Source organism: Anguilla rostrata, chromosome 1 (assembly GCF_018555375.3).
Source record: "Anguilla rostrata isolate EN2019 chromosome 1, ASM1855537v3, whole genome shotgun sequence".
Lineage (NCBI taxonomy): Eukaryota > Metazoa > Chordata > Actinopteri > Anguilliformes > Anguillidae > Anguilla > Anguilla rostrata.
Genome location: NC_057933.1, coordinates 67,968,621 through 67,996,133, shown reverse-complemented (window position 1 = coordinate 67,996,133; position 27,513 = coordinate 67,968,621). Strand labels below are relative to the sequence as shown.

General features: G+C 47.3%; 1 protein-coding gene across 3 annotated transcripts in view; it reads left to right on the top strand.

The window, feature by feature from the left end:
• The window catches only part of LOC135263896 (DENN domain-containing protein 4B-like), a 39,150-nt gene that overhangs the window by 4,463 nt on the left and 7,174 nt on the right, over positions 1-27,513 (top strand). For 2 of the 3 annotated variants that reach the window (XM_064352359.1, XM_064352378.1), the window contains exons 2-22: positions 8,691-9,005; positions 10,098-10,350; positions 11,824-11,893; positions 12,365-12,534; positions 13,278-13,519; positions 14,390-14,456; positions 15,006-15,064; positions 15,372-15,516; positions 16,662-16,837; positions 17,245-17,345; positions 18,447-18,662; positions 19,209-19,354; positions 20,686-20,819; positions 21,168-21,282; positions 22,721-22,927; positions 23,782-23,910; positions 24,034-24,178; positions 24,319-24,474; positions 25,417-25,645; positions 25,786-26,071; positions 26,878-26,973. In XM_064352359.1, the coding sequence (XP_064208429.1) occupies positions 8,710-9,005; positions 10,098-10,350; positions 11,824-11,893; positions 12,365-12,534; positions 13,278-13,519; positions 14,390-14,456; positions 15,006-15,064; positions 15,372-15,516; positions 16,662-16,837; positions 17,245-17,345; positions 18,447-18,662; positions 19,209-19,354; positions 20,686-20,819; positions 21,168-21,282; positions 22,721-22,927; positions 23,782-23,910; positions 24,034-24,178; positions 24,319-24,474; positions 25,417-25,645; positions 25,786-26,071; positions 26,878-26,973 (3,438 nt within the window). In that variant the 5' untranslated portion in view covers positions 8,691-8,709. Of the gene's footprint in view, positions 1-8,687; positions 9,006-10,097; positions 10,351-11,823; positions 11,894-12,364; positions 12,535-13,277; positions 13,520-14,389; positions 14,457-15,005; positions 15,065-15,371; positions 15,517-16,661; positions 16,838-17,244; positions 17,346-18,446; positions 18,663-19,208; positions 19,355-20,685; positions 20,820-21,167; positions 21,283-22,720; positions 22,928-23,781; positions 23,911-24,033; positions 24,179-24,318; positions 24,475-25,416; positions 25,646-25,785; positions 26,072-26,877; positions 26,974-27,513 lie in introns of all 3 variants that reach the window. The other variant, XM_064352368.1, reaches the window with a different exon arrangement.

Genomic DNA, 27,513 nt, shown 5'->3' with positions numbered 1-27,513 from the left:
GCTCAGCGTTGAAGGCCAGAATTGACCTCTGACCTGCCCCTCCTCCAGTTTCCCTGTTTCAGGGGCACTGGCTGTGGGACAGAGCCTCTTCCCTGGTGTGGCGAGTCACACAAGCTGGCCTGTGCTCCGGGTCCAACCATTTTCCCCAGCTGTTCCTGACCCTCACCAGCTGAGAAGGGCTTTGAGGAACTGCTTTATGTATCTGTCAGCGAAACCGCTTAGCCAGCTGTGAACTGCTCAAAAGAAGGCAAATCCAAGCCATAAATACCCCAGATCAGGAAGTGGGCGTGCAGATGGAGGATCCGAGCTGTGCTGTGCGGCTGTGTGCCTCCCCCTGCGTGGTAGAGCACTTATCCCAGGTGCACACTCAGGGGGGCGAGTGGAGAAGAACACCACTCATGGCTCCCATCACTGTCACCTTCAGCAAAGGGGTGACTGCATGCCTGTGTGACCTTGACGTCCTTTATTCTCTCTCCGGCCTCATACTCCCCTCTGTCCTCTCGCTTTTATATAACATCTCTGTTTGCTTCTCCACATAGTCTAGACCGCATATCTGTGTAGTCTTGTGCTCTGCTGTTGAGCACACAAATAAGTCACAGTCCCTTTATGTTAACCTCATGACGTTGACCGTGATAATAGTATTTTAGCTGCTCATTGTAATGTCAGACTGTTTGCCGTGACCATTAATTTTATGTTATGTGCAGTCAGCCCGGGCATGCATCCGTTTATTGTTCTTGCGTAGTCGGCCAAGTTAGCGCTTGGACATCTGCTGCTAAATAAAGGTGCTGTCTCTTATAGAATACCTGCCTACCTCCCCGGCCTCAGTAGTGAGGTCACTGCGTTTCTGTTTCCATGAAGCAGTGTTGGAGACTGGTTTGGAGTGGGTTAATGCATCACAGCCACGTGTCATCAGGTTATATGTTCTTCCTGTGTTACGCAGCTAAATTTCAATCAGTATGCACACAGTCTGCCTTTATTTCATTGTCAGAACAGTTGATCACTGTTCCTTGTTGAACTCGTATTATGCCATTTGTGTTTGCTGTGTAATAATTCAACAGCCACACAAACATTGCTTCCTTTTTTTTTTAAAAAAAGGCCTTATTCTGTTTCCAGAGGTCAGTGACCTAATTCTATGTATAGAAGCTCAGCACAACAATGCTTCTTTGAGTCTTGATTCAAAGTGCCCCAGGCCTGAAATTGCACTTTATTTGCTGGGATTTGACATTGTCTAATGCGTGAAGTGGCCAGCCCTCAAATCTGCCTCTGTTTTCTGCCATTCGGTGCAATAGCCTCTGTCCCAGGGCGCTAAGAGAACGTAGGTCTATTTATTACGGTTTTGTTATTAGTGCATTTCCACCACGCGGAGGCCTCCGAGGAGTAAATCTGAGAATGCTTTTACCTCAGAGCCGTCATCCGGTAACCGAGTGTCTAATGCATGGGTTTGGCATCAAAGCCAGAGCTCTCTCTCTCAGAGTGCTGTGTACAGAGGGAGCTCCATCGCTGCACGGGAAGCGCGCTTCTGCTGTTGGGTTTCTGGGTCCGAGTCTTCGGAATCGCTAACCATGTCCCACGCCCCCGGCAAGACTGACTAGCAAACGGCCGATTACGCGATTCTTTGTCACCGTCTGCTTTGCTCCCTTATTTCGCATCCAGTCATTGTATTTGTATCTGTACGTCGTCGCCGTCCTCCTGAGCTGAACTGAATGGTCTTACGGCCTGCTAGGGAAATTCCTCTTGCATCATTGGGTGTGTGCATGTATGCACGCGTTAGTAGAACATACGTGGACATGCATGCACACGTTCGCATGCATGCAGGCGCATGTCCTGATGGATGCGTAGAGAGATTTTACAAGCTCCCCCCTGCTCGGCATGGGGAGTATATTTATCCAGCGTACTGCTGTGATTGCACGTCTGCTTGCCACATCAGACCTGGCGACCGCTCAAAATAAACCGCTCTCCCTTTCTCTCTCCTCTTGCACTGTCTCACGGGCTCTCTCCCCCTCGCCTTTCCTCCTGTCATCCATCTCTTTAATCCCTCTTCTTTTCCCATTGGTGGCTGTGCAATGGTTTTCTCTCAGTGTGAGGATCATGGACACGCTGACAGACATATGGGCTCACATCAGCTAACACCAACACTCGCACAGGGTTTAGCAGTGATATACACACTGGGTCAGAACTGAAGGACCCTGTGTCATGGTCTGTTTTTCACCCACTACCTCCTCTTAAGTTTCAGTGGCTTCTCTGTCTCTGCTAGCTAAACTCAAGCCCTGTGCATCTCTGCCTGCTCTAGTGCCTGGAGCAGGTGAACACAATCTACCCTTTAGGCCTGATTTGTCTCTCTCTTACATGGGAAAAATTAGAGAAGGTGACTATTGCTGTATTTGTATCTTATTTTCGGCCCATTTTCCCAGCAGCTGCTCTTGACCTGGGTGCCTGTGCTCCTTGTCTTTAGAATAAGCATGACTGTACCTGGCGTGAACAATGAAAATTTAATGCCTTGCTCATGCAAGCGTCCCCTCTGTGCCGGATTCAAACCCGCAGCCTCCTGAGCGCGTGTGCTGTGCCTGAAACATTACACCATGCTGCTGTCTTGCACGGCTTGCCAAATAGTGATCTCATGAGGGCAGTGTTAGACTAAGGGCATGTTCAGCATCAACATAGGAATTGCTTTTGTGCACTGATTTGGTTGCTAGCTTGGAAGGAAGTTGTTCATTGCTACCTAACAAAACCCTGGAAATCCTGGGACGGTTTATTGGCAGGCTTCTGTAGATACGATCATCGGACTGCTTATAAATATTAGCGTGAATGACCCTGCAAGTCCTTTGAATACCCTGCTAGTAAAGGGGTGGATGTTCCGTTGTTTCCTGTGATGTAACCGTAAACACAGACTTTATTCACTCCAGCTGTTCTGCGGTCACACAGCAGGCTCCACCCACCACCTCTTACGGATGAAGAATGATCTCTTTCTGTCTGCTATTGTATTTCTGTGCCCCATTGTGTTTTGCGACGGTCTGTAAAACTGTGACGAGGCTGCAAGAGCGAGTGATGTCACAGTGGGGAAATGGAACGCTGATCAAACGGTGATGGAGCGCAGGCCGCTGCCTCGCCTCCCGTGTTTAAAGCGCGGGGGTCCAACGCAGCGCCCGTCTGCCCCTGGCCGTGTGACCCAGGGGCATTTCTGAGCGCCCTTTAAATAGCGCTGCCCGCTGGAAATAGCCCTTCCTCAGGAGCGCTGACAGCCGCGCAGACACCGGAGCCACGTGCCCCACCGAGCGCCGGCGGCGGTTTCGGGCGAAGCCGGGCCGGCACGAGCACCGGCGAGGCGGGCGGCGCTCCACAGCTGGCCTGGGACCCCGAGACCGGCGTCCTGCGGTGACACGGGGGAACCACGCTGCTGTCCTGGGAGACCGCGGGAGTCCTCAGAAGCTGCATGCAGGTCACATGGCTAGCGGCTAATTGGGGCTTTCCTTTTAGTGTTTATTGTTTTTTTTTGTCATTGTTAAAGCTTGATGGAAAGTGTGTTGAAGTTCATTAAAGAAACACATTTACTATCGGGAGTATGGGGCATTTGTGTTGTTGAGCCTGCATTACTGAACGTCTGGTTGTTCCCTGGTGTTGATATTTAATGGCTGCAGTGGGTTTTGTGGTTGTGTGCTCTGGTTTCATGTGTGAAGGAGAAGCCTTTGTTGTGGTATCATTATGATGAATGAGCCAACATTAAAATGGTCTTTTCTGAACCTTCTACCACCGGTATGGAGTGGTCTTAAGTGGGTGATTCATTGTTGACTGTTAGCCTTACCTGCTTTATGCTGAAAATGCGCCTTTGCCAGTTCATTGCGACATAAGCGAGACGATGCTCGAAGAGCGTTTGGAAAGGTCTGTGCCAAATATAGATTTAAGTGTTGTGCTTCTAGCTGCGTATGATTGAAGTGGGCAGTGTAGTTCTTAAACGGGTCAGGTTTCAGTCGGGGTGTTTTTTTTTTTTTTCCTTCCTTTGGGTGGAGTTTTAATGTGTATTAAATGTATGAATAGGTTACATTTCCAATGAAGGCATTTGTTGTCTTTGACATTGGGTGACAGGATGTTTGTAGTATTTGTTTTAAACAGGAAACATGCACTGTTTCAGCTAAATGTATAAGTATAGCTTTTGGACATTTTTTTCCCCCATTTATTTTCATTGGTGTGGACAATTGGTTTAAGGTTCACTTAGCTATAAGACTGATCAGCGGCTAGTGGCTACGTGCACATAATGGATGTAATCTCCTATACGAGTGAGCTGAATTTAGCAATGTATTGCTTTGTGTGTTGTAGTAGCCAAACATTGCTGAATGCAGCTTACTGTGGGGATTTACTCGAGTGAATCACAGGGGAGAACCCAAAGCTGGAGGATTAGATGTGTACGAGGCCTGTGAAGTGAGCCGATCTCTGGCCTGGCGTCGGGGTTGTGGACGATGCGCTTTCCGCTCGGCCTGTTAATGGCCGCCGTTGTTCGCCCCCGGGCCGCGTTTGGCTTCCAGCGCCCGGCGCTGTTTTTGTGTGAGTGCGCGCGTGATGACATCACATGCCCCGCTCTCAATGAGCCATTGTAGGCCGGCCCAGTCTCCCATGAGAGTGCCATTGTCGCGGTGCCCCCGCGTTGGCGCGGGCGCCGCTGTACCAGCTGGGCATCTCTGTGGGCACCTCTGTTCACCCCTCACATTGGCGCTCTGAATGCCCGTGCTGTCAGCTGCCTCGGCTGTGGCGTAGACGTGGGCGCAAGCGGACGAGTCGGCATCACTAACATTTACCCTGGAGAAGCGGAACCTGGCCACGTTCCACTCGTATTATACCACCATGGCAACGGTCATTACAGCAACCAGTTGGTCATCAGTTGTTGTTTTTTCTTTTCTTTTTATTCAAGATTTTTTAGATGGTGTCCTGGACTACGGACTGTTAGAGAGGCCTGATGATTGGAAAAGACGTTTCAATGAGGGGTTTAAAATTTCTGTGGTTTAGGTTTGGTTAACTTGGTTTGAATTTGAAAATCCTGACTTTCATAAAGCTTCAGCTGTGTCATGCTGTCTGGTTGAGATTGCACCATGCAGTGTGAATGTGCTCTAATTTCCTTTAAAATTAGACTTGCTCCAGGGGTAGTTCATTCGGGTTTCAGAGGCGGGAATCGCTTTCAGCCGCTGCCTTCCAGGCAGTCCAGAGGTTCTTGGCTGATTTTTATTCATGTTTTTTTTTCGGTTGAGGTTCTGCCATCAGTAGGCATTGATGGATCTGAAGGGGATGCATTTAGAAGCAGTAATCAAAGGAGATGCTCCCGGAGGCATCACGTCCATGGCTCTGTGAAGATGGATGATTCTGAGATGCATTAGGCTGAGGATGAGAAACTATCTTTAAAAAGTGGCTGATATGTGAATGACACACCCAGTACCAGAGACAACGCCAATGCTGGCAGTCCTAGTGAAGGCTTTACAGGTCCCGTTGAGTGAATGAAGGGCAGTGGACAGGGTCAGGTTCTGGAGTGGGCGGGGTCAGGCGCAGGAGTGGGTGGGGTCAGGCACGAGAGTGGGCGGGGTCAGTCTGGTGAATGGGAATGCCTCTGTGGAGGCGGCTGCTGAAACGCCAGGGACTCCAGATGGGCGCAGTGCTGAGGGGTGGCGGAGCGCTGGGTGAAGCAGACAGGACCAGTACAGGCCACTGAGGCAGCTGGGACCTGCGCTGTCCGAGGAGCGCAGGGGCTTATGGGTAACTGGCAGGCTGAGTGGCGCCGTGGTGCTCGTCTCTGCCGTTTCTGCGCAGTGCTTATCGGCTTCACACACCTGGGGGTGGATTCTGCTGCCTTTCTCAATGGGCTGGACGAGGCTTCTGTAATCTGCACACAGACAGACAGATACACACACACATATTTATACACATACCGGCATGCACATATACACACACACACACACACACACATATGTGCGTATTTACACGCACACATATATATGCACACATTTATACACACATTTATACACAGACGTACACACAAACAGTACATGGCACATATACACGCACATGCACACACACACACACACACACTCTCTACACTTTGGAACTGAAGATATCCTGGAGCTGAAGAGCAGGGTAATAATTACTGCTCTGTCAACACACGCTATTTACAGTAAATTGGGCCTAATGAGACCCTCGGGCCTCGTGAGTCCAGCTTTGCCCCCAGCTCATTTCTCTGAGTGTTCTTTTCCTGGTCGTTTCGGTTTTTTAAGGCCCGTCAGTCTGAATGAGAAGATTTAAACATCACGCCCTTTGCATTCACACACTCGTCTCAGTACATTTTCCTCTGTTTATTTTTCGTGCTCATTGTGCTAAGTATTTAGCTGAGGGAGGCAGAGTGGTTCAAATTTTTACTCTTGTTTTCATCTTCTTTGACCCACAATTGACTCGGGTTGCTGTTATGTAATTCCTTCCTCCTCGGGGCATGAATGCCAATTTATTATGTGTCGCGTAGTGGGTTTGTGTTGTTTGTTTCCATGCCAACCACCTGCAACGAGGAGGAGGCAGTTCCCAAGTGGAGGCTAAAGAGGACAGTGGGGGTGTGGCTGCAAGAGTAACTTTTTTCTTTTTCTTCCAGTGGTTTCTGTCGCTGTTTTGATCCCTTCACAGTGAATAGCTGATGTCAGTTGGTTTTCAGCATATTTAGTATGTTCTCTGAATAAATGAACTGCACGTTGAAGGCTTAAGTTTAAAATATGGAAACCTTTGCAGGTTTAGATGGTAAAAGTGACATTTGAAGGCATGTTTAGCCCACCCTGTGTTAAAATTCAGTGACTGCCTCACTGGCTCTTGATTTCCTCTTACCATATCCTCCTCTTACTCAACTTATTTCAGATGATGTGGGTAATTCTGTCATTTCTTTAATGTAATTCTTCAGCTCTAAAACGTGTTGGATTCAGGGCACATTGTCCAACCTTGGGAAGTTCCTCATGTTACTTCCTCTCGCGCTGTTGGCGTTTTTCCGTTTTGAATTTCTGAAGTGCAAAGAATGAGTCAGATTGCACTAACCTTCATCCCAAATTCGGATCAGCAGAACATATGCAAATGTACAGTCTGACTGCGTCCTGACGTACTTGGTAATCACATATCATATTTTTAAATGCCCATTTGTAAAGTGTACTGTCAGCAAAAAAACATCTTGACCAGTGCCTTGGCAGACTCACTCTCTAATCTAAGAAGGTTTGCTTCAAATCAAAGTGTTAGGTTTTCTCAGGCATGAACTGGAAGCACTTAAGTTTGCATATATTTGATCTCGGATGTTTAGCTACCATGATCGAGACCATGAAACAATTTCCTCCCTTGGAAATTCAACCGGCAACTCTGAATGTATCCATTGTATCTTTGAGCACCAACTTCTGTATTTTACGGTCTCAAATTTTGATGCCAATCCTTCCTGTGTAAGGCGGAGTCGCCACAGAAGAGCCATCATCCGTTTACCGCTGCCTCTAGGAAGTAGTTCATGAGAAAATGAGTGTCAAACGGGAAACAGGTTGCTGGTGTTGGTTTCCTGTTTTGACGTTAACCTCTCACTCTGAGCTTGAGTTCCTTTGCTTTCACTTTTGGACACGTTTTATAGGCCCTGGTTGCGTTTGAGAATCACCTGCTGGCAGAATGAGCTGATGAGAGGGGTCCTGGGCCTAGGGAAGATCTTTTTTTTCTGTCTGTTGTGAAAGCAGCAGATGAGGGAACGTGTGGCTGACTTGGGCACATTTGTTTGCCAGTTCCTGTAATGCAACTTCAGCAGGACAATTATGCAAGTGTCATTTACTGGTAGTTTATGAGCCCTACAAGAACCAGATCCTGTTTTTACAGTCTATGTTTGTTTTTTTAATTGAAATTGGCTATTGCACCAAGTCGGAATCGTTTGGTACGGTACTGCATGTGTAAAATTAAAGTGGTTGCAATAATATCAGGCTGATATGAAAGTTATGTTTTGTTTTTAAGCTTTTAAGTTATTAATGTTTTTTTTTTTGTTTTTTTTTTACTAAAGTCTTTGACCCGCTTTGACTGTAATTGATTGTAGTGGCCACAAATGTTGGCAGTAACAGTGTAAATGGATTGGGGTGTGTGGGCAGAGATGAACATTTCAGGCAGTGGAGGGCTGTTCAGAAAGAGGTTAAAAAAGCTAATGGGTAAAATGGACCAACAGCCATCCTCACTGGGGAATTGCATGTGCTGCAGCCAGCCTGACTGGGGAATTTAGTTGTCTGTTCCTTGGTAGATGCATGCTTACTTCAGGGTGCCTAGACTTTCTCAGTGGAAAGACTGAAACAGTGCATGTTCATATGGGAGAACATCTGGGGCGATGAACTTTGCAGTAAAAGCATGATTGCAGTACAAACTAAGATTTTTATTCTCGCATTAGTCTCTGCATTCAGTTATGTGTGTGTGTGTGTGTGTGTGTGTGTGCGTGTGCGTATTGAATTTTTTGTCAAATATTCTTGCTTATATAAGTCTCTCATGTCTAACCACCTCTCTCTCTCCCTCTCTGTATTTCTTTTCATTTTCCTGTCACCCTGTATCTCCCCTATACTCCTCTGTCCCTGTCCGACTTCTTCCCTCTCTCTTTACTCCTGTGTCTCTCTCCCCCTTCCTCATCTTCCCCCTCTCCTCCCTCTCTCTTTACCCTCCCCCGTCTCTGCTTGCCCCAGCAGTGGCGGGCAGGCAGGCGGCATGACTGAGGAGAAATGTCCGCAGCTGGTCGATTACTTCGTGGTGGCTGGGCTGGCCGGGAGGTCGGCCCCCCTGGACGAGGAGGGGCAGCAGAGGGGGGGCCGGGCGGTGGAGCCGGTGACGGACCTGGCGGTGATCGCCCGGGGGCTGGGGGAGGAGGTGCCGGAGGGCTTCACCTGCATCGAGAAGACCCAGGGGGGCCACCCGGCGGAGCTGAGCGCCGGGTTCATCAACAACCCCCACATGTTCCTCTGCTACAGGAGGGGCCACGACAAGGCCCCCATCCTGGACCTGGGGTGAGACTTCCCCCGGCCCACAGCCGCCGTCACACGGGCCCCACGATGGAGCGAAGCCAGCCCGTTAATGCCCAGTGCGATGTGGTGACATCAGCAGTGCAGGGTTCCAGCTGTCCTTGAAATTCAGAAATCCAAATTTTGAAAAACTCAAATCAGGGCCTTAAACAGTACAGTAATCGCGCACTCACCGTTTCAGCCTGGCTCCGCATACCGGGATGGGTGGAGTAGTTCTGTCACTTTCATTTTCATGAAGCAATGTGAAACTATTGAGCCCTTGAATTATGGGAATGGGACCTGTCATGCATTTGAAATGCACGCTACGCAGCACATTGTGGACGCAGTCTGCATAATTGCTTTGGCATAGAAAGAGCATGGGTACTGTGCTTTTGTGGATTTACTAACATGGCGTCTAACATGGCCCGTATAAGGATCTTCCATAGTTTATGTGTCCCTTCTGTATCTGCATAAATAGGGTGAGCAAAGTACACTACAAAGCAATGTTAAGACTATTATAATTCAAATATGTGCAGGTATCTGTCAATTTAAAATGCTCAAATCGGCAAAAAAAATGTTGCTCTATAAAATACATTTATAAACAGGTTAAGTGCTGAAGATGTTTTGCCCATTTAAATTATTCCAGGTGCCTTGTTTAAACATTCTGAGCGCTTCAGTGGTTAATTGATTTCTCTCCCGTTTAGCAAATAATTTTTTGGAATAAGTAAGGATGTCTTAGTTAGCAGAATTTATTGCCTGCTGATTAAATCAGCTCTTATGCTGATTTGCTGGTGTGTAATGTATTTGATAACCAAGGTAATTGAGTAACCGCCCAAATCATTAACAGCAGATTGACAGTTTGTGTGTGTGTGCTTGAGTGTGTGTGTGTGTGTGTGTGTGTGTGTGTGCATGTATGTAATAGCCACACGACCGTGCATTTTCCTCATGATAAGGTCACTGTAACTGAATTGATTGGTGTCTGATTAATTGGCCTTATTTAGCCATGCCTGATGGGCAGCCCTCAGATGGATTAGCTGTATTACACGGGATTATGCAAACGCAGCGTGATCATGTGACCTCCCGCTGCTTCCCCCCCAGGGTGCTGTACGAGGGCAGGGAGCCGGCCAAGCCCAGCTGGCAGGTGATCGAGACCACGCCCTACAGCCGCTCGGCCAATCTGAGCTCCGGGGGGCCGGCCACGCACCGCACCTTCCTGACGTACCGGCGCGCCCCCGACTCGCAGGCCCTCAACACGCTGGGCATCACCGACATCTCGCTGCTCCTGCCCAGCAAGGGAGAGACCGCGCCCCACACCTTCTGCAGGGTGGACAAGAACCTCAACACCGGCATGGTGAGACCCCGGGCCCAGCCTGAGGGCTCTCCAGGAGCTCAGGGCCTGTGCCCTTTGCTCACGCCTGGTGCGGTCGGATTTCACACGCCTGCTCATGCATCTACACGTGCTGCGTACTTTCATGCACGAATGCTTGCGTTGATTAGCAGTTATTTACGAAGTCATTTTAATTGCATTTGCAGTCAGCCATGGAGCTTAACTGAGGACATTTCAAACCAAATGACAAAACTTTGAATCCGATTCACGTTAATGGTTGTTATTACGGGTTGTTATGGTATAAAGTTGCATTTTGTGGACAAAATATCTATGGGCATGCTTCAGATAACCTATGATTCTGTGCTACGGTAAAGTGAGCTTTTGGCACACGTACGCACTTTCATTTTGAACCGCATTTGCGTTGTGGTAAACTAGAAAGTGTTGACGGGGGGGTCAGCAATTAGCAGGCGTTGCTTACAGAAATGACTAAGTACAAAAAGTCTTCATGGGCCGTGCAAATGAAGTCAACGTATGAGAGACTCTGCATTCTCAGTCAGAAGCTTAACTGAGGACATTGCAAACCAGGTGACAAAACTCTGAATCTGATTCACACAAGTGGTGATTACTCTACTGATTTATTAATAAAAGTGAGTATTATCTAGCTTCGAAAACTGCATGTGTCTACCTCCTCTTTCACGTAGTGCAAAACAATTGTACATTGAGACAGGGAATTTTGGGAAACATTTCATTCCAGTGCTGTTCAAGCACTGACTAGGAGAGGAGCACTGAAGCACTACATTTATTTGAATGAACGAAGTTAACCTTTGTGTGTCATATGGAAACGTTCATTCTGACAGGGCGTGGTTGGCCTTGCTTAACTCTCCTTATGAACAGAATAAATACCAGCAGTACTAACATCTGGCTGTATTTTCTACAACAGCCTGCTGTTCGTTGGCTAGCATACAGCACTGCTCCATTCGGCGCACATGACTAGCTGTGCGGTCACTTGACGATAGCCGTTTTGAAAAAGCTGCAGTTGCGTTGTTGCATGTCGTTTCACTCTGTGTCTCACAGTGATCTGGAAACCTAAAAACAAAGATCAATCTTCCATTCAAGGCCACGCTCTCCTGTCTTCATATTCATCCTTTCACTTTCCCTTTTCATCATCACATGCCTTTTCTTTATATAACTGGCTAACCAGTGTGCTCTGTGCTGGTGTCACAACACCCTCAGAGTTTTATCTGAAGCTGAAGCTTTTGACTTCAGCTGGTTATTTATGGTCTTAAACAGTTACAGTTACAAAGAAGTGTTTCTTTCTGCCCGTAATAACATTACTTGCCATGTCGGCGCAGTAACTGTGTATGTTGTTGTGACTGGGAGTGTAACAGATGAAATATGTTACAGGCTAAACAAGCATTATTCTGTAACAGCACTTGTTAAGAAAAGAGTTTTACCTTTCGTCTGTTTAGGCGTGATCTCCGTCTGTTTTGTCCGCAGTGGGGTCCCGCTCTATACCTGTGCTATAAGAGAGCTGTGGCCAAAGCTAACGCCCTTGTGTACGAGGCTGGTGAGTGTCCGCTCTCTGTCCTGTGACCTTTTAACCAGTTCTGTCACAGTGATGCAATACCACTTTGCTGTCTCTTGATGGCGAAATGCTGAGTCAGCTTTTTAAAGTAGAAAGCACTTGTAATTTGAGGGTGCGTTAGTAAATTCAAATTCAGAATGATCTAAAAACATTTTAAAAGTATGCAAATCTTGATCTAAAATGTCTCAAATTCCAGAGCTCCCAGCTACTATTCCAGTCTGAGAACTTGAGATTGGTTGATTAAGGAAGTTGGGGGATTTATCTGGTTAGCATACCAATGACTGTTTTGGAAGAACAATTACTTGTTGGAGAGTATCAATGTAAATCTTAATTTTAAACAAGTATTCAGGCGAATCCACGCCTTTTTAATATGTAGTCAAATGTATGTGAAGCCTGATGTATGACTCTGTGCCCCGGTCTGTGGCTTACGTTCTCACGTGTCTGAGCGCACAGGCCTGATCAGCCGCTATCCTGAGGCAGACCTGGAGTCCTTCCCCCTGCCCGACTCCGTGCCCGTCTTCTGCCTCCCGATGGGCGTCACTGTGGAGAGCTGGCCCCTCAACACCAAGTACCAGCTGCCCGTTTTCTCCACCTTCGTCCTCACCTCCGCCTGCGGAGACAAGGTATGCCCAGCAGGGCTGCTTCGAGCACGCTGCCTAAACGATGAGTCGCACATGTATAAAAGCGTCAGGAGAGCATCAGACGCTGTCTTTGAGGATGGTGCTTTCATGCTTTATTAACTGTCCTGGTAAGCATCTTGTTTGGCCAGTTCTTCTTGCCTGACTTGCCTGAAGTGGCTATCTTCAGGGTGATTTGAGGTCGCTGTCCAAAGATCACTTCCTATGCCAAACTTCCTTTCAGTGCAGATGATTCCTTCCTGCCGTGTTAACAGGCCTCATTGTGTGGTCTCAGCTGAATATTTAAGGAAAGAGATGTGTGAATTGCGGTGTGTGTCTGCGTTCGATGGCTTTTGTTATTTGTACTTGGGTTGAAGATCTGCTAATTCCTCTACTGCATTAAATGATGTAGCCTATTTGAAATGTCCTGACAAAGACATACTTTTACATGTCTTCTTCCTGCTGACTAAGACGCAGTAGAAGGATTGTATTGCTGTATGTTTAGTAGCTGTAATCGCCACTGTTCTGTGTGAGTCTATATCCAGCAGACAGGTTTTACAGTTAAAATGAGATTGGGTTAATTTGAGGAAGGGAAATTACTTTTTCTTCTGAGCCAAATCGGTATGCAGGTTCTTTTCTGATTCATTGTTACTTCCTCAAAGTTGCCAGCTCAGAAATGTAACCCGTAAAACAGTCTGAAATTCTTTGCTCTCCGTGTGTCGGATTTGACGCCTCCTGACCCCTCCCAGGTGTACGGAGCTGCTATCCAGTTCTACGAGGCTTTTCCCCGGGAGGGGCTGTCGGAGCGGCAGAGCGTGCGCCTGGGCCTGGTGAGCGTGGTGGACCGTCGGCCCATCACCAACCGCTCGGTGCAGGTGAAGAAGAGCATCTGCGTGCTCTCGCACTGGCCCTTCTTCACCGTCTTCCAGAAGTTTCTCACCTTCGTCTACCGCTACTCCATTTCCGGCCCCCACGTGCTGCCCCTGGAAAAGTGAGCTTCTGCCCTCTTCAGCTCCATGTTCAGGAAGTGACACATACTGTACGTTAGGAACGGCTTACTGCATCCTCACCCTCAACTCTGAATGTGCTGATTACAACCATACTGTGAAGTTCTAGTTGACGACCCTATTGCTGTTAGTCGTTATTGCATCTATATAGTTGGAGTTTTGAGTTTGACCAGTACAAATTAGCTCTTGTCATTCAAGGAATTTATATATTTAATATATTTAATCTTTGAGAAGAAGCATTTTGGTACTATCGATGGCCAAATTAGTCTTAATTCTGTCAAAAATAGAACAATTCGGTATCACTTCCGTTTATCTTCTTATAATTGGATATAAGACCATACTATCACTTTGTTTGACTGGTTACATTTTAGTACAGTACTTTTTTTGCAGAGAGGAAGCATGAAGGGGACACAAAATGATGTGCTGATGGGGTGTCTCTTCGCTGCACACTGAGTGAATCGCTGCTTAAAATAGCGAAAAGCAGCATGTTGCGAGCTAATTGAAATTCATTTGGCTCGCTTGAATCCTAGGTCTTTCAAGCCAAGGCAAGAACTAGGTTTCATGTTTGAGAACAGTTTTATTGATTTGATATAAAGCTGAAGTTTGTTTCTGGATGGCAATACAGTTTCATTCGACAACCCTTATTGGTGATTTGGTAGTAGTGTATAATTTTTAAACTTTTCAGACTGAACAAATAAAATACTCAGTTAAATATTGTCAGGGAGCTCACTCAAAGAGAGCTGTTTTGGTGGCACATCGGAGTGTGTAGAAAGCTGTACAGTGTCACCTACATAATGCCAGTGGGTGTCTTGCGTGCCAGTGGGTGATTGGCGTCTCTATGCCCCTGCTTTTAGGCACATCTCCAGCTTCATGCACAACGTCCCTTTCCCTTCCCCACAACGTCCTCGTATCCTGGTGCAGGTAAGACCCTGCCCCACAGCACGGCGTGCTGCTCTGTAGTAGGATGTCTTAGCTGTGCTTCTGTGGTTCTAGTGTAATAGCTGGGTGTTTTTTTTTGTGGTAGGTCATCTGCATGCACACGTTCATTTTAAGCAGTCGTCGCTTCCCCTTTCAGTATTTCAGTTCCGGAAGAGCCGTGCGTTCTTAACGAGGACTCCACTTCCTCCGCAGGTGTAGCTTTTGTTGCTGTGCAGGCGGTGATGATGATGTTAAAACTGCCACTGGTTAGTGTGGCTAAACTTTGGAATGGGTAAATCACCTAGACTACTGAAGTGCCTGGAAACCCAATCACGCAAATTCAATATGACCTTAATTTGTAACCGTCCAGATTTGCAATCAACCGGTGTTGAAAAGGTGCATGCGTCGGTGTCTGATGAGCGGGAGAAGCAAATCGGTGCATGGGTGAAGTGTTGATTTGTTCGCGGGACGTGATTGTCGTTAATTAAGGGTCCTTCTGTTTTTGGTGTGTGCGAGTTTTAACGTGTACGCTGACTGCGCTTTTCTTTCCAGCTCTCTCCCTACGACAACCTTCTTCTGTGCCAGCCTGTTTCCTCCCCTTTGCCCCTCAGGTAAAAACCCACTGCAAGCACATGCAGCTCTCTCTCTCTCACTGTTTGTACTTGAGCCCTCTCTTAACGCCCTGCATTTATATCTCCTGCCATTCCCAGTACTTCTCGGGCTGTGGCAGGATGTGTGGCCTGGGTGACCTTTGACCCCATATTTAAAGTTTTTAAAAAAGCTCTGTATATTCTATGGTGTTCTCTAGATGTCTGAATCCCCCCCCCCCCCTCCCAGTTCGCTGTGTGTTGAGCGTATCGGTTTTGGCGTGCCCGCGCGTGACCCCCCCCCTCCCGCGCCCCTTGCCGTTGCCCACAGCGGCGCCAGCTTCGTGAAGCTGCTGCAGAACCTGGGGCCGGAGAACGCCTGCGCCCTCCTGCTGCCGGTGCTGACGGAGAACAAGCTGCTCCTGCACTCGCTGCGGCCCGACGTGCTCACCTCCGTCAGCGAGGCGCTGCTCTCCGTGAGTCCCGCTCTCCTTCCGCCGCAGACAGGAAATGATAAGTGTGCCCGTCCAGTCCGGGCCTGATTGCAGTGCTTAGACATCAGCGCTCGCAGTGCATTTAGGTTTTTTTGTTAAGCTGCACAAAAGTGAGCATTTCTCTGGTTGATGTTCTTTCTGTGTCATTGTGGTAGAGAATTACAGTCAGTTTAAAGTCCGTTAGATCTCTTAAAGGAGTACCATGGTGATTTTCACACTTTCTCGGTTTTATGTGCTATTTGCACAAGAGGCATTGAAGAAACACAATGACCAAAGTATTAAATATGTCCGTTCTGTATTTTTGGAGAAATATGCGTTTTAAATTCATCGTCCTATTTTCAACCGGTTGAGAAACTGAGTCATTTTGCTACGTCACGAATACAGTAACCACTCCCATTTCCACGCCCCGTAAAGAAATCTGACCGCACCGTCCTGCTGTTCAGACAATGCAAATATTTGACTAACGTTAGGTTCACTTAAATTAGAGTGCCTTTAGATTATTTCTGGTTATATTCATTTAGCTAGCTAGCTAACGTTAGCTAGCTAGGAGGTTTGCTTTCATAAGGCAATGTTATCGATAACGTTAGCTTGCTAGTTTGCTTTTATGAGGACGTTATAGTTGTGCTTTTGTCTTAACTTGGCTAGCTAGATAGCAAAAATTATAATTGGATATAAGTCAACGTCCTTACCTTAGCTATCTATCGATACTTGATATACTACTAAGCTAGCTAGCTAGCTTGTGAAAATTCAGTCTCCCAAAGAGAGCGCGTATCATGGGGGTAGCTATGGTAACGGGGCACGGTCTGTCAATCATAGCTAACTGACAGTTCTCATTACCACGCCCATATGGTTCGGGTGAATTTTTATAGTGGGAAATTTAGGCTTAGAAAAATACGTTTTAAAGTACATTGAAATGACTGAAGAATAAAAAAATTATGCACATTTGTTTTGTTGTTGCCTGAAGACAACTGGGAAGTGTCACGTTCAACCACCATGGTACTCCTTTAAAATTTTCCAGTGAGATTTAATTTCCAACTGAACAAAAGGCCGCGTGAAGTTTGCAGACATTTTGCAAGGTAAAAGTTCAGGCCTCTCTTTGGTGACTCTCCCTCTCCCTCCCGCTGCAGATGACGTTCCCGCTGAGATGGCAGTGCCCGTACATCCCCCTGTGCCCTCTGCGGCTGGCCGACGTGCTGTGTGCCCCGATGCCCTTCATCGTGGGCGTGCACTCCAGCTACTTCGACCTGTACGACCCGCCCCCGGACGTGGTTTGTGTGGACCTGGACACCAACACCATCTTCCAGTGAGTCCCCGCAGTGCCAGGGTTGCCTGTGTGCAGAATCCCTGCTGGAGTCCTCTGTCTGTCACATTGTCTTGTGTAATTGAGTGTGCAGTTGTCAATTGCGTTACCCACAGAATTAAACTCTTCTGCAGTCTGTTCTTATTAACCTCTTTGGATGCGTTTTGCGTTTTGCTTTGTAAGTTGTTTTTGAGTGTCTACTCAATGAAAGTAGTTTGGACAGTTTTGGCAGAGCTTCAGTTATTCCACTTTCAGAATTGGTAATTGTGTCTACATTCCAGCTCATCGCTGGCATCCTTGAGCTGCGAAACTCTGGATTTGTCTGGTTTTGTGGCAGTAGTCAGTTAGAATTTGGAGGACATGACATGGCGGTTTGAGGGAAGTTCCAGCGTCTTTATGTTCTGCTTCAGGTCAGAGGATAAGAAGCCGCTGTCGTGGAAGTCTCTACCAAGGAAGCACGGCAAGACCCTGCTCAACTCCCTCACTAACCTGCATAAGACGCTGGAGAAGAGTGAGTCTCTGTGTCTGTCTGTCTGTCTGCCTGCAGGATGTTCTTAAAGAGATTCCTACAATCTAAAAAAGCCAGAAAATGTTCACTTTACCCCCAAATAAACTCAGTGACTATTTTCCCATTGTAAATTTACCTGCTAGTTATACAGAACCATGGACTTCTAAAGCTGCTACTAGGATTTGTGGGTTTTATTACATTGAATCATTGTGGCGCTATGGTTGCATAATTATCTGTCCATCTGTTCAGGTCATTTGGTAGGTAACCATACTAATTTCTTAGATTGTTTGTGCAAATAAGATGTATCATGTGTTTTTAGTGCACAGTATTCCTTAACTGCAGAAAGAGAAGGGGTGTGAAGCAATGTTTTCTTTGAGTAAGAAGCCTTTTTTAAAGAAGGCCAGTAAACCTTGCTGCTTAGAATAGGCCTTTTCTAGCTAGCTTCATAGTGTTTTTGAAAAAGGAAAAAACAGCTTTCCAACTGGGTTTCAACCATGCACAGGTTTCACTCAGAATAGTAAAAAAGAAAAGATTAACTTATTTGATAGCAATCATATCCAGTCAGAGAGTATGTTGAAACGGATGAATTGCATGTGCAGGAAACCATGACACGAAAGCTCTGTACGTAATGTCATACTGCTTACAATTACACAGGACACTGCCATGCCTGGTTGAAATGAGTGACAGATTGTGATTATGCAGATGGCAGTTACAGCTTGTATCCACCCTGGTTTTATTGCCTTATCCTCTCTGCTCCAGTTACTTGCTGTATGAGATATATTTATGCTCTCTTTGTGTCTCAGTTGCTCTTAAAAGAGATGCTAAAAATCTGTTTTATTGATGTTATTTTCTATTCAACTGCTTTGCTGTCGATCCTCTGAACATCTCCCTCCCCCTCTGCTTCTTCTTCTCCACTCCTTTCTTTTCTCTCCCTCATCCATGTCCCTGTCTCCCTTCTCTGCTTTCTCCGTCATTCGTGTCACCTCGCTTCCATGTCCCTGTCTCCCTTCTCTGCTTTCTCCCTGTCTCCCTTCTCTGCTTTCTCCCTGTCTCTCTCTCTTCTCTCCTTTCTCCCTGTCTCTCCTCTTCGGCCTGCTCCCCCAGTCTACACTCCGGGGCAGGAGGAGGCCACGCTGGAGTTCCTGCTCACAGACTATGACCTGATATACGGGCGTCAGAAGCAGCTGGAGCTGGAGATCCAGGAGGCCTTCCTGCGCTTCATGAGCTGCCTGCTGCGTGGATACAGGGCCTACCTGCTGCCCATCACCCAGGCCCCTTCTGAGAGGACCACCGACTGCAGCTCGCTTTTCAACCTGCAGGGTGTGTGTGTGTGTGTGCGTCCGTCTGTGTTTATCTGTGTGTGTGTCTGCGTGTCTGTGTGCGCATGGATGTCATGGATGTACGTGTGTGTGCGTGTGTTGGAGTTTGTGTGTGTTGAGTGTATATGAGTGTCTTGTACTATGTGGTGCTCTGCTGTTTTGAAGTTCTGCACCTCGGAGTTTGCCACTGTAAAACTGTATTCTCATACAGGGTTTTTAAATGGTCAGTGTTGGAGCTCCCAAACAGCGCCTCTGTTTGAGACACACTTTCTTGCTGACTGGGACCAAAAGTCCCACAGGGTGGCGCTCTGGGACAGAGGGTTTCCGTTGTCGTCATTTCCCCCGCTTCATCGCACAAGCGCGATTCTGGTCTGGTGACGTGCCGTCCTCCAGAGGGGACAGCTGCTCGACTGCACAGTGAAAGAAGCAGTCAGCTGACCCCACGCGTTCCAGAGGGTGTGACCGTTTGGGTGCTATGCAAAGAGCGAATACTGCGGTTGCTGCTGAGGGTGATGTCATCTTTTTTTTCTTTCTTTTTTTTTTGCAGGGTTCCTGAAGTCGCGGGACCGCACCCAGCAGAAGTTCTACACCCAGCTGACCCGCACCCAGATGTTCACTCAGTTCATCGAGGAGTGCTCCTTCGTCAGCGACAGGCACACCTGCCTGGAGTTCTTCGACGAGTGCGTCCAGAAGGTGCGGATGACATCATTAGCAGGCCGCATCATCACTGCGTATAGGGGTTTTTTTTGTTTTTTTCGGGATCACGAGCTGATCTATTTTGTGCAGTGCTGATGGAGCATTATTGCACTCACAGCCTCAAAATACAGCTTGTGTTCAATTATGTGATTCGTTTGTGTTTCCCCTCAATGTGATCTGTAAACTTCATTTCTGTGAATACATGGTGGCAGTGTTTCCGCTGGTAAGGTTTTGCCATGGCGCGGCGCCACGGCAAAATCCTTGCCGCCACACCATAACAAAAAAATAATAATTAAAATAAAATAAAACATTATATATATACTGTATATGGCCTATATATTAAATTCATAAATTTAAAATGTTAAACTTTCTAAATATTTCTGCCTAAATGCGCTTTCAAAACCATACTGTCGCGTCGACATATTTATTTTCAAAAAGAGACTAGTCCGCGCGCTCCGTGCTTGCTCCTTTCTGAGGTGGTCGGATGACTTGCAGTGCACGAAGGTCGCACGGTCTGTCAAAAGCGTCACTTTTTTTCTTCAGCGACCGAAAGACTACGAAAAGGCAGGTGGTGACGCTTCAAACATTACAAAAATACCATAGTGTTAACCAGTGTTTGAACTGGACCAAAATATGTGCCGGTACCTACTCCTCAAAATACATACCAGTGTTTCCTGTGGAATTGGTGTGGTGCTGGGTGTCTGAAGGGGGGGGAGGGGGAGGGGGAAGGGGGAGGGTAGCAGTGAAAAGTTTAAGACTATGAAAACATAACCTCTTGAGACTTCTTAAGTTTTTTAAATATCTAATCTATCTTTTAGTCTGACAGCTCTTGATACAGGAATAGCAGTTTGCAAAGCTAAAAGTAGTTTTAGATGTACTTTAAAACCATAAAAGGTTTGTTAACCCTTGTATTGTTTGTAAATATTAAGAAAAATAGGCCTGTATTTTGAGTTATGGTGGGGTGAGTACAATTAAAAGAGCACATTGTCCATGTAGAAGTTTTCTTAGAATAAGTGTTTTAATGCCAACCACATCCAGATACAGGCTTGTCTTAATTCACATGGAGGGCCACGTTGCTGCTTATGAGCTAAATTTGTTCCAGTGTTATGCCTTTTGCCTAACCCCCCCCCCCCTTCAACCAGCCCACCACCACACCAATAGGTCCCTTCCACAGGAAACACTGCATGGTGGTCTTTCAGCATGTTTTGCCATGCAGAGTAGGTTCTGTTTCCCGTCCTTTCCTCTCTCCTCTCCTTCCTCCATGTTCTGTCTCCCGCACTCACAGTCTCCCTCTGTTCCTCCTTGTCTGGCGGTGCGTGTGGGAGCAGGTGGACGTGGAGAAACCGGAGGAGGTGCGGCTGGTGGACCTGGACGAGACCCACAGCGGGGAGCACACGGTCTTCATCATGCCCCCAGAGGAGCCGCAGGAGGCCGACGGCTCAGAGTGCCCTGCTCTGTACAGGTGCCTCATTTTGGGAAATTTTACTTCCAGCACCATGTTAATACTAAAATGGTGTTTGTGCTGGCAACTTTCTTTTGAAGGAGTATGTTGACTCTTCCTCAAGGTTGTGTTGCACTCCCTTTGACTTTAACTGACGCTTAACTAACGTCCTTATGTACTCCAGCCTTCATTTAAATAAGCCTGTGACAATCCAGGATGCCTGAATCAATTACCTATCTGTCAGCATTCAACACTCCTCTGCAGGAGCCATAAGCTACTTTCCCTTCTGCCTTCATGCTCATTAATGGATGAATGTGAGTCATTGATCTTGGAGCCCGGGATTGACTGACTGTGTCTGTGTTTGTTTAGCTACGAGACCTTCCCACCCCTACAGCCAGAGCTGTTCGACCGGCCGCAGGACCAGCTGCGTGCTCCAGCCAAAGGCAGCGCCCCCAGTAGCCCCGCCCCACGACGCACCAAACAGGTACAGACTCCTCCCCCCACCAGGGACCCAGGGGACATTGAAGGCCTGCCGAGTTGACAAAATCTCTATTAGATCTAACCAAATCTATTATGTTTCCAGTATATTTTCTTTAGTGGTACACTTTTTAGCTCAATTGACTATTTTCTGAATTTTTGGTAGTGAATGTATTTAGTCAACCTGGCACTTGAAGTCATTTTCATATCCAAGAAAAAAGCACAAGTAATTCTGGTCTTCTGACACATTTAAATAATTTACTCAATCTGTGTACTTTTCCTGCTCACCCCAGGCAAAGTGCCAAATCATTAGTCATTAAATCATATTGAATTTATTTTACCATGCATAGTTTACATTTCGAGCTTCCTCCAAGAAATAGTCCTAAAAGCCAACCGCAACGACCACAAACATTCTAGCTTACAACATTTTTGTGTCAGTCACACTGTTTATTTAAATTAAATTGGAAATTTCCATGTTTTGTTCTGCGCCATGTAAAATGGAGCATTTTTTTGTGGTTTTGATGGCCAGATTTGTGTCTCTGCTGTTTCTGTTGCATGGTCTGCATCTACATTTAAATTTTTAGCTTTTATCCCATGGTAACATTGTTTAGCGACACGGGAGTGCATTCTAACAGAACTACTTGGCTACGTAGAGAGTGGATGGGTCCACCGTAGTATTGAGCCTTTCCAATGGGAGTAGACTGAAGACAGATAGGGCTCACTATACAGTGAGAGGAAGTTTTCTCGTATGTATTTATATACCGAACAAATGCTCTTTTGCTTTTACGTGGTCCAGACGTGTGCCTTATTTATTTAGAACCTCATATCTTTAGTTCAATTGAGCATCTACTTGATGGACAATTTCTGCAAACTTCATGCAGTTTATAGAACACATTTGTCTTCAGTTTAGTTTTTCCTGCTTAATTCTAAATAAGTACTTTATTATGTCTGGATGTTTTCCAGACGTTGATGTACTTTGGATTTAAATGGTTCAGAGTACTGTATGTACCTAGCAGTTCCAGACTTTCAGAAATTCAGGTCATCCTGGCACTTTTTTTCTCATTGCTCACTCTCACAGAAACCTGTCATTACTACAGGTTGTTACACCTCAGGCTGTACTCTTTGTTCTAAGTGTGAAATTAGAAATCTAATAAAGGTAGCTGGGTAGGTACTACAGATAAATGATCTTAAAGACTTGTAGTATAATTTGAGGAAATTGGAGAAGTAAAATGGCTTAGTTTGGTCATCAGGCACATCTGAACTTCAGAGGGTGATGTGCTTTAAAAAATTGAAGCAGTGTGTGTATATGAAAGCTGAAGTTTAACTCCGATAGTATCATTACCAGCATTGTAAAGTATTTTCTCATCATCGTACTAATCCTGGCTTTCTTAGGTCTGTCTATAGTGTGGCCCGATTGCCTCTGCTGACCGCTCTTTCCTCAACAGGAGATCAAGCTGGCACAGAGGCGGGCGCAGAAGTACAGCTCAGTGCCAGACATGTGGTCCAAGTGCCTGCTGGGGCACTGCTACGGGCTGTGGTTCATCTACCTGCCCACCTTCGTGCGGGCGGAGAGCGCCAAGGTGCGGGCGCTGCAGACGGCCTACGAGGTTCTGAAGCACATGGAGACCCGCAAGGTGGTGCTGCCCGACGAGGTGAGGGCGCCGTCTCGGCAGGGCCGTCCCGTCTCGTCGGTGGCCACACAAACAATGGTGTTCCCCAGCAAAGCTCAGAAGTGCATAGCGTCGCCTCCACTAGGTGGAGCCAGTTTCTTCCCGACTGTAGATGCATCGCGCACATCTGATTGATGTTATAGTGATGTGGGTACCAAAATGTAGGCCAAAATAACACGCGTCACATCCTGGCTTTAAACTGCAAAGAACGTGTGTGTTAAACAACAGAAATGCCTTATGACAATTATTGAGTTTCTGTGTGTGTGTGTGCATCTTTGTTTTTATGGGTCTAGCTAGTTAATTATTTGTTACACGCACGCACACACACATATACACACACACACACGTTCGCTCTCTCGCTCCCTCTTCCACTCAGTTCTTTTTTGTATTCTTTGTTTTTCTGTGATTTAGCCCCCTTATTCACAGTAATGCAGTAATTGGATATTGTCTGTACTGAGTCAGCTCCTGTGGAGTGGGAGTGGTAGCTGCCTTATTAAATACCTGTGCTAAAGAGGGGCCCTGCAATTATTCTACCTAAGTTTGCTCTCAGCATCGTATAGGGCATGTTCTTATATACCAGCAGAGTGCAGTATTGCTAAAGGACGTGGGCTTGTTACCAGAAGGATATAGGAATGAGTCTTGTACCTTCCTGTTTTATCTATGAATATTGCTGTGTGCCTGGGATAGGTTTGCTGCAGAATGTCCTTGCCTATACTGGGAGGCGGCAGGAATTTGAATGCCTCTCATCCGCTCACCTTCCACATTCTGAGCACTCGCGGACGAGGCATTGGAATGCAGGATGCGTGTTTGAGAAACGCTCTCGTTTGTGCGGGCAGGTGTGCTACCGGATACTGATGCAGCTGTGTGGTCAGTATGGGCAGCCGGTGCTGGCTGTTCGGGTTCTGCTGGAGATGAAGAAAGCCGGCATCACGCCCAATACCATCACTTATGGGTACTACAATAAGGTCAGTTGCCATGGAAAAGCAGTGTCCTCTATGCGCCCCATTACGGCATGCTTCAGTCTTCGGTCGGTAACGGGTGTCAAACCTGCTGTCAAACTAAGCTGCTGTTTGTCACCTAACCTGCAGGCTGTGCTAGAGAGCAAGTGGCCCTCCACTAATCAGGGTGGCCGTCTACGCTGGGCCAAGCTTCGAAATGTGTTAATGGGCGTGGCACAGTTCAGACAGCCAATTAAACGGAGGCAGAAGAGTGGATCAGTTGTATCACGACCAGGTATGGTTGAAGCTGAGTGGGTTAGATGTTGGCTCCATTTCATTAAAGTGTTTGATGCACAAGTGTTTTACAATTATAACCGCATATGCAGAATTGTTTTGTATCAACTGAGCATGTGTACTGTGCTTGGTATGGCACAGATGTCGTCAGTGAGCGCCCTCCGATGGCACGCCCCCACTCCAGTCTGGTTCGCCAGTCTAGCTGGAGTGGGTTGAGTGAAGGCTCCAGCCACGAATCCCTGACCAGCCTTCTTGTGAAGAGCAACAGTCTGAACAGCATGCAATCATCAACTGACAGTGAGTGGTGTAATGCTGAAAATGTCTACATCATCCTTGTATTTTTATAAAGGTTTTAAGAAAAATAGTAACAGTCTTGAATAATTCTGTTTCAGAAATAGTTGTTCAGTAGAGGCAGTTGAACAAAGGACATAACTGTGAAATAGTTATGCAATGCATTTTTTCATACATTTTAAACCGCTCGTGTACATTCTTTAATGTCCCAAGCAGGGCCTCTGAATCAGTAAACCAAGCACATTCTTACAAATTCTTTTGCTGTTTGAGTTTGGGGAATTAAACATTTTTGGAAATGTAAGTCATCTCCCCTGAGCTTACTCTGGCCTTGTCCTGTGGATGCTAAGTGTGCTCAGAGAGAGAGAAATGCTGAAGGAACAAACATTCCCCAATGGCCAAGCTGTAAGTGTTTCAGAAATCGATTGCTTGACTGGGCCAGATAAACAAATGAGCCATCAGAGGCCCACAAAAGCCATTACTCAGCTTTAACCTGTAAAAATGCAGCAGACCTTCAACTCTCCTAAACACAGAGGCGCTGTGCGGAGTGTGTTCAACAAGATGTTCTGCTCTGGATTACCATGTTTCATTTGAGCAGAGAAAAGGAATCAAGCTAGATTTTTAAAATAACTCCATTTTAGGTTTAAAAAAATTTTTTTTATTATAAAGTAAACTAAACTGTTCTATTTCAGAAGCACCCAGCTAATTGCCAAAACTGCATCAACAACACAGAAAAATATAACTCCCTGCTAAAAATGCAATTAGCTTTCAAATGAGCACAAAGCATGAAATAACAACAGCAGTTACTTCAGTAAACCTGCATGCTGAACACCAGAACGGGCTGCTGTCTGCCTATATGTCATTACATGCTGTCTGCTGTGGCACTCAGACATAATTTAAAGCGTCCTTAGTGGAGAGAACCTTCAATAAAAGACAGTTTTTCCCTTACAGAGTCTAAGGTATCCAAGAAGGGCCTGATCCGCTGTGCGGGCACAGACGACGCCGCTGCTCGCAAGCCCCCTGCTGGCCCGCGCGACACTGCCACTTTACCCCTGCTGCCCCCTGCTGGCGGCATGGTGCGGCGCAGCGAGGTGTGCCTCTCCACCTTCTACAAGGACTGCGCGGAGACGGCCGACTCTGAGCCCGACTGCGCCTGTGAGCCCGGGGAGAGGGATAGCAGGTGAGGGGCGGGGTGGGCTGGGGGGTCTGAGGAGCTGTAGATGAAGCTCGGGGTCCAGGCTTAATCCACAGGAAGCAGTGGTGTGCTCCCCAGTTAAAGCTGTGCAAAGACTGATGCGTGCTGTTCCGATCTCCTTTCAGCCCCGTCGGCAGGGCCGCCGCCCCCAGGGAGACGCTGGGCCGGAAGGCGGTGGACGAGAACTGCAACAACGTGGCGTCGCCCAGCCGGGGGCTGGCGGGGAAGCTGCAGCAGCTGCTCACGCCCACGCGCCACCGCTCCTCGGTCCGACGGGCCGCCAGCGTGGAGGACCGGCGCTCGGCGGGCGGGAGCGTGCCAGCGAGACGCGTGTCTGAGCAGCGCCAGTCCCGCAAAGTGGCGGAGAGCCTGCTGAAGGCCAGGGAGCGGCTCTACAACGCCACCTCTGAGGTGGGGCCCCCCTGCTGGCTGCGTCTGGAATGGCAGTAGCGTTCCCTGATTGGCTGTGTGTGTAGAGAGAGCGAAACAAGAGCAAGGAGTGAGCTGTATTGAATAATTCTTTGAAAGTGACGCAGTTGATTATTTACTAATGGTTACATTTATGTTTTGTGGCCAGAAATTTGTTTAAAAAAATAACTTGTGCTGTAAAATGGATGGCCTGTGAAATTTTGAGAAATGGCTCAATATTAGGGCCCTCTTACAAATAGTACTGTGTATGTGACTCATTGTGGTCCTTAAAGATCCCATGACACTATTCGAAAAAAGAGTAGGGGGTTCCCCGGTGTCCTGGCTAAAATTTGCAAAAACTTGCCACCTAATCATCCCCTGATTTAATTGGCTAAAAAATGTTCTGTTCCTCCAGTGGAGCTGCTCAGTGGCCAGCAACAGAGGATTGTGGTTGTACTGGGCATCTCCCAGGTGTGAATGTATATGAGTGTGAAGCAGGGCGTTCCTGCAAAAGAGCATCCGTGCTCAGCGAACCTGCCCTGGGTAAATAAAGGTTAAATCAATAAATAAATATTAGTGAATGATTAAAGGTGTCACGAACCCTCACTGTGTCAAATTGCAGTGAGAGTGCAGATGCCGTTTTTTCTTTAATTTTAATACTGAGGTCATTGTAATGTTTTCCACTCAAATAGTCAGTTTGGTATGTCTGTGTAAGCGTGGCCTGAAAATATGAGCGTTTCCTTTGTCACCTCTCCCGGAGCTCTTACCCTGTGCTTAATTTCGTGTCGTTTTTGTCCCCCTTTCCCTAGAGTTCCCTCTCAACCAGCAGCGACATCGACACCGCTAATTTAACCTTTCAGCTCAGAAAGTCCTGGGATTCCACCCAGGAAGGAGCCGGGCTTGAGGTGATTTGGTGTTGTTGTTTTTTAATATCCAGCTCTGAGACGCGGCCGTCCGCGGAGCGGGGCCCCTGCGGTGAGACGGGGTTCCCACGGGGCGCAGAGCGCCGGTGGCAGCCGTGGGAAAAGTTTGTTTTTCCCGGGCCGGGAGCGGACGGCTAGGAGGGGAGAGAGCTGGGTACTGCGGCGCTGCTGGAGCCCTGCTGTGGAATCTGTGTCCCAGGAGACTCGGCCCAGTAGTCACAGACGCGCCATAAATGTGCTCTGCTGGGGGCGGGGGCGGGGGCGGGGTGGGGTGGGGGTGCGGGTGTGAGGATGGGGGTGGGGGCGCGTGGGTGGGGATGAAACGGCACAATGTACGGCTCTCCCGCACAGTCTTACTTGTCAGCAGTTGCTATGTGCAGAAAGCTGCAGAAGTTGTATGAAATGAAGGCGTTCTTCGAAGTGCGCTGTGCTGTGCAGGTTATGTTGTCGGGCCTCAGTGTGACAGTGCTGTGGGACTTGCGTGCTGGGGCTTGTGGCTGACTGTCACCGGCTGACGCTCGT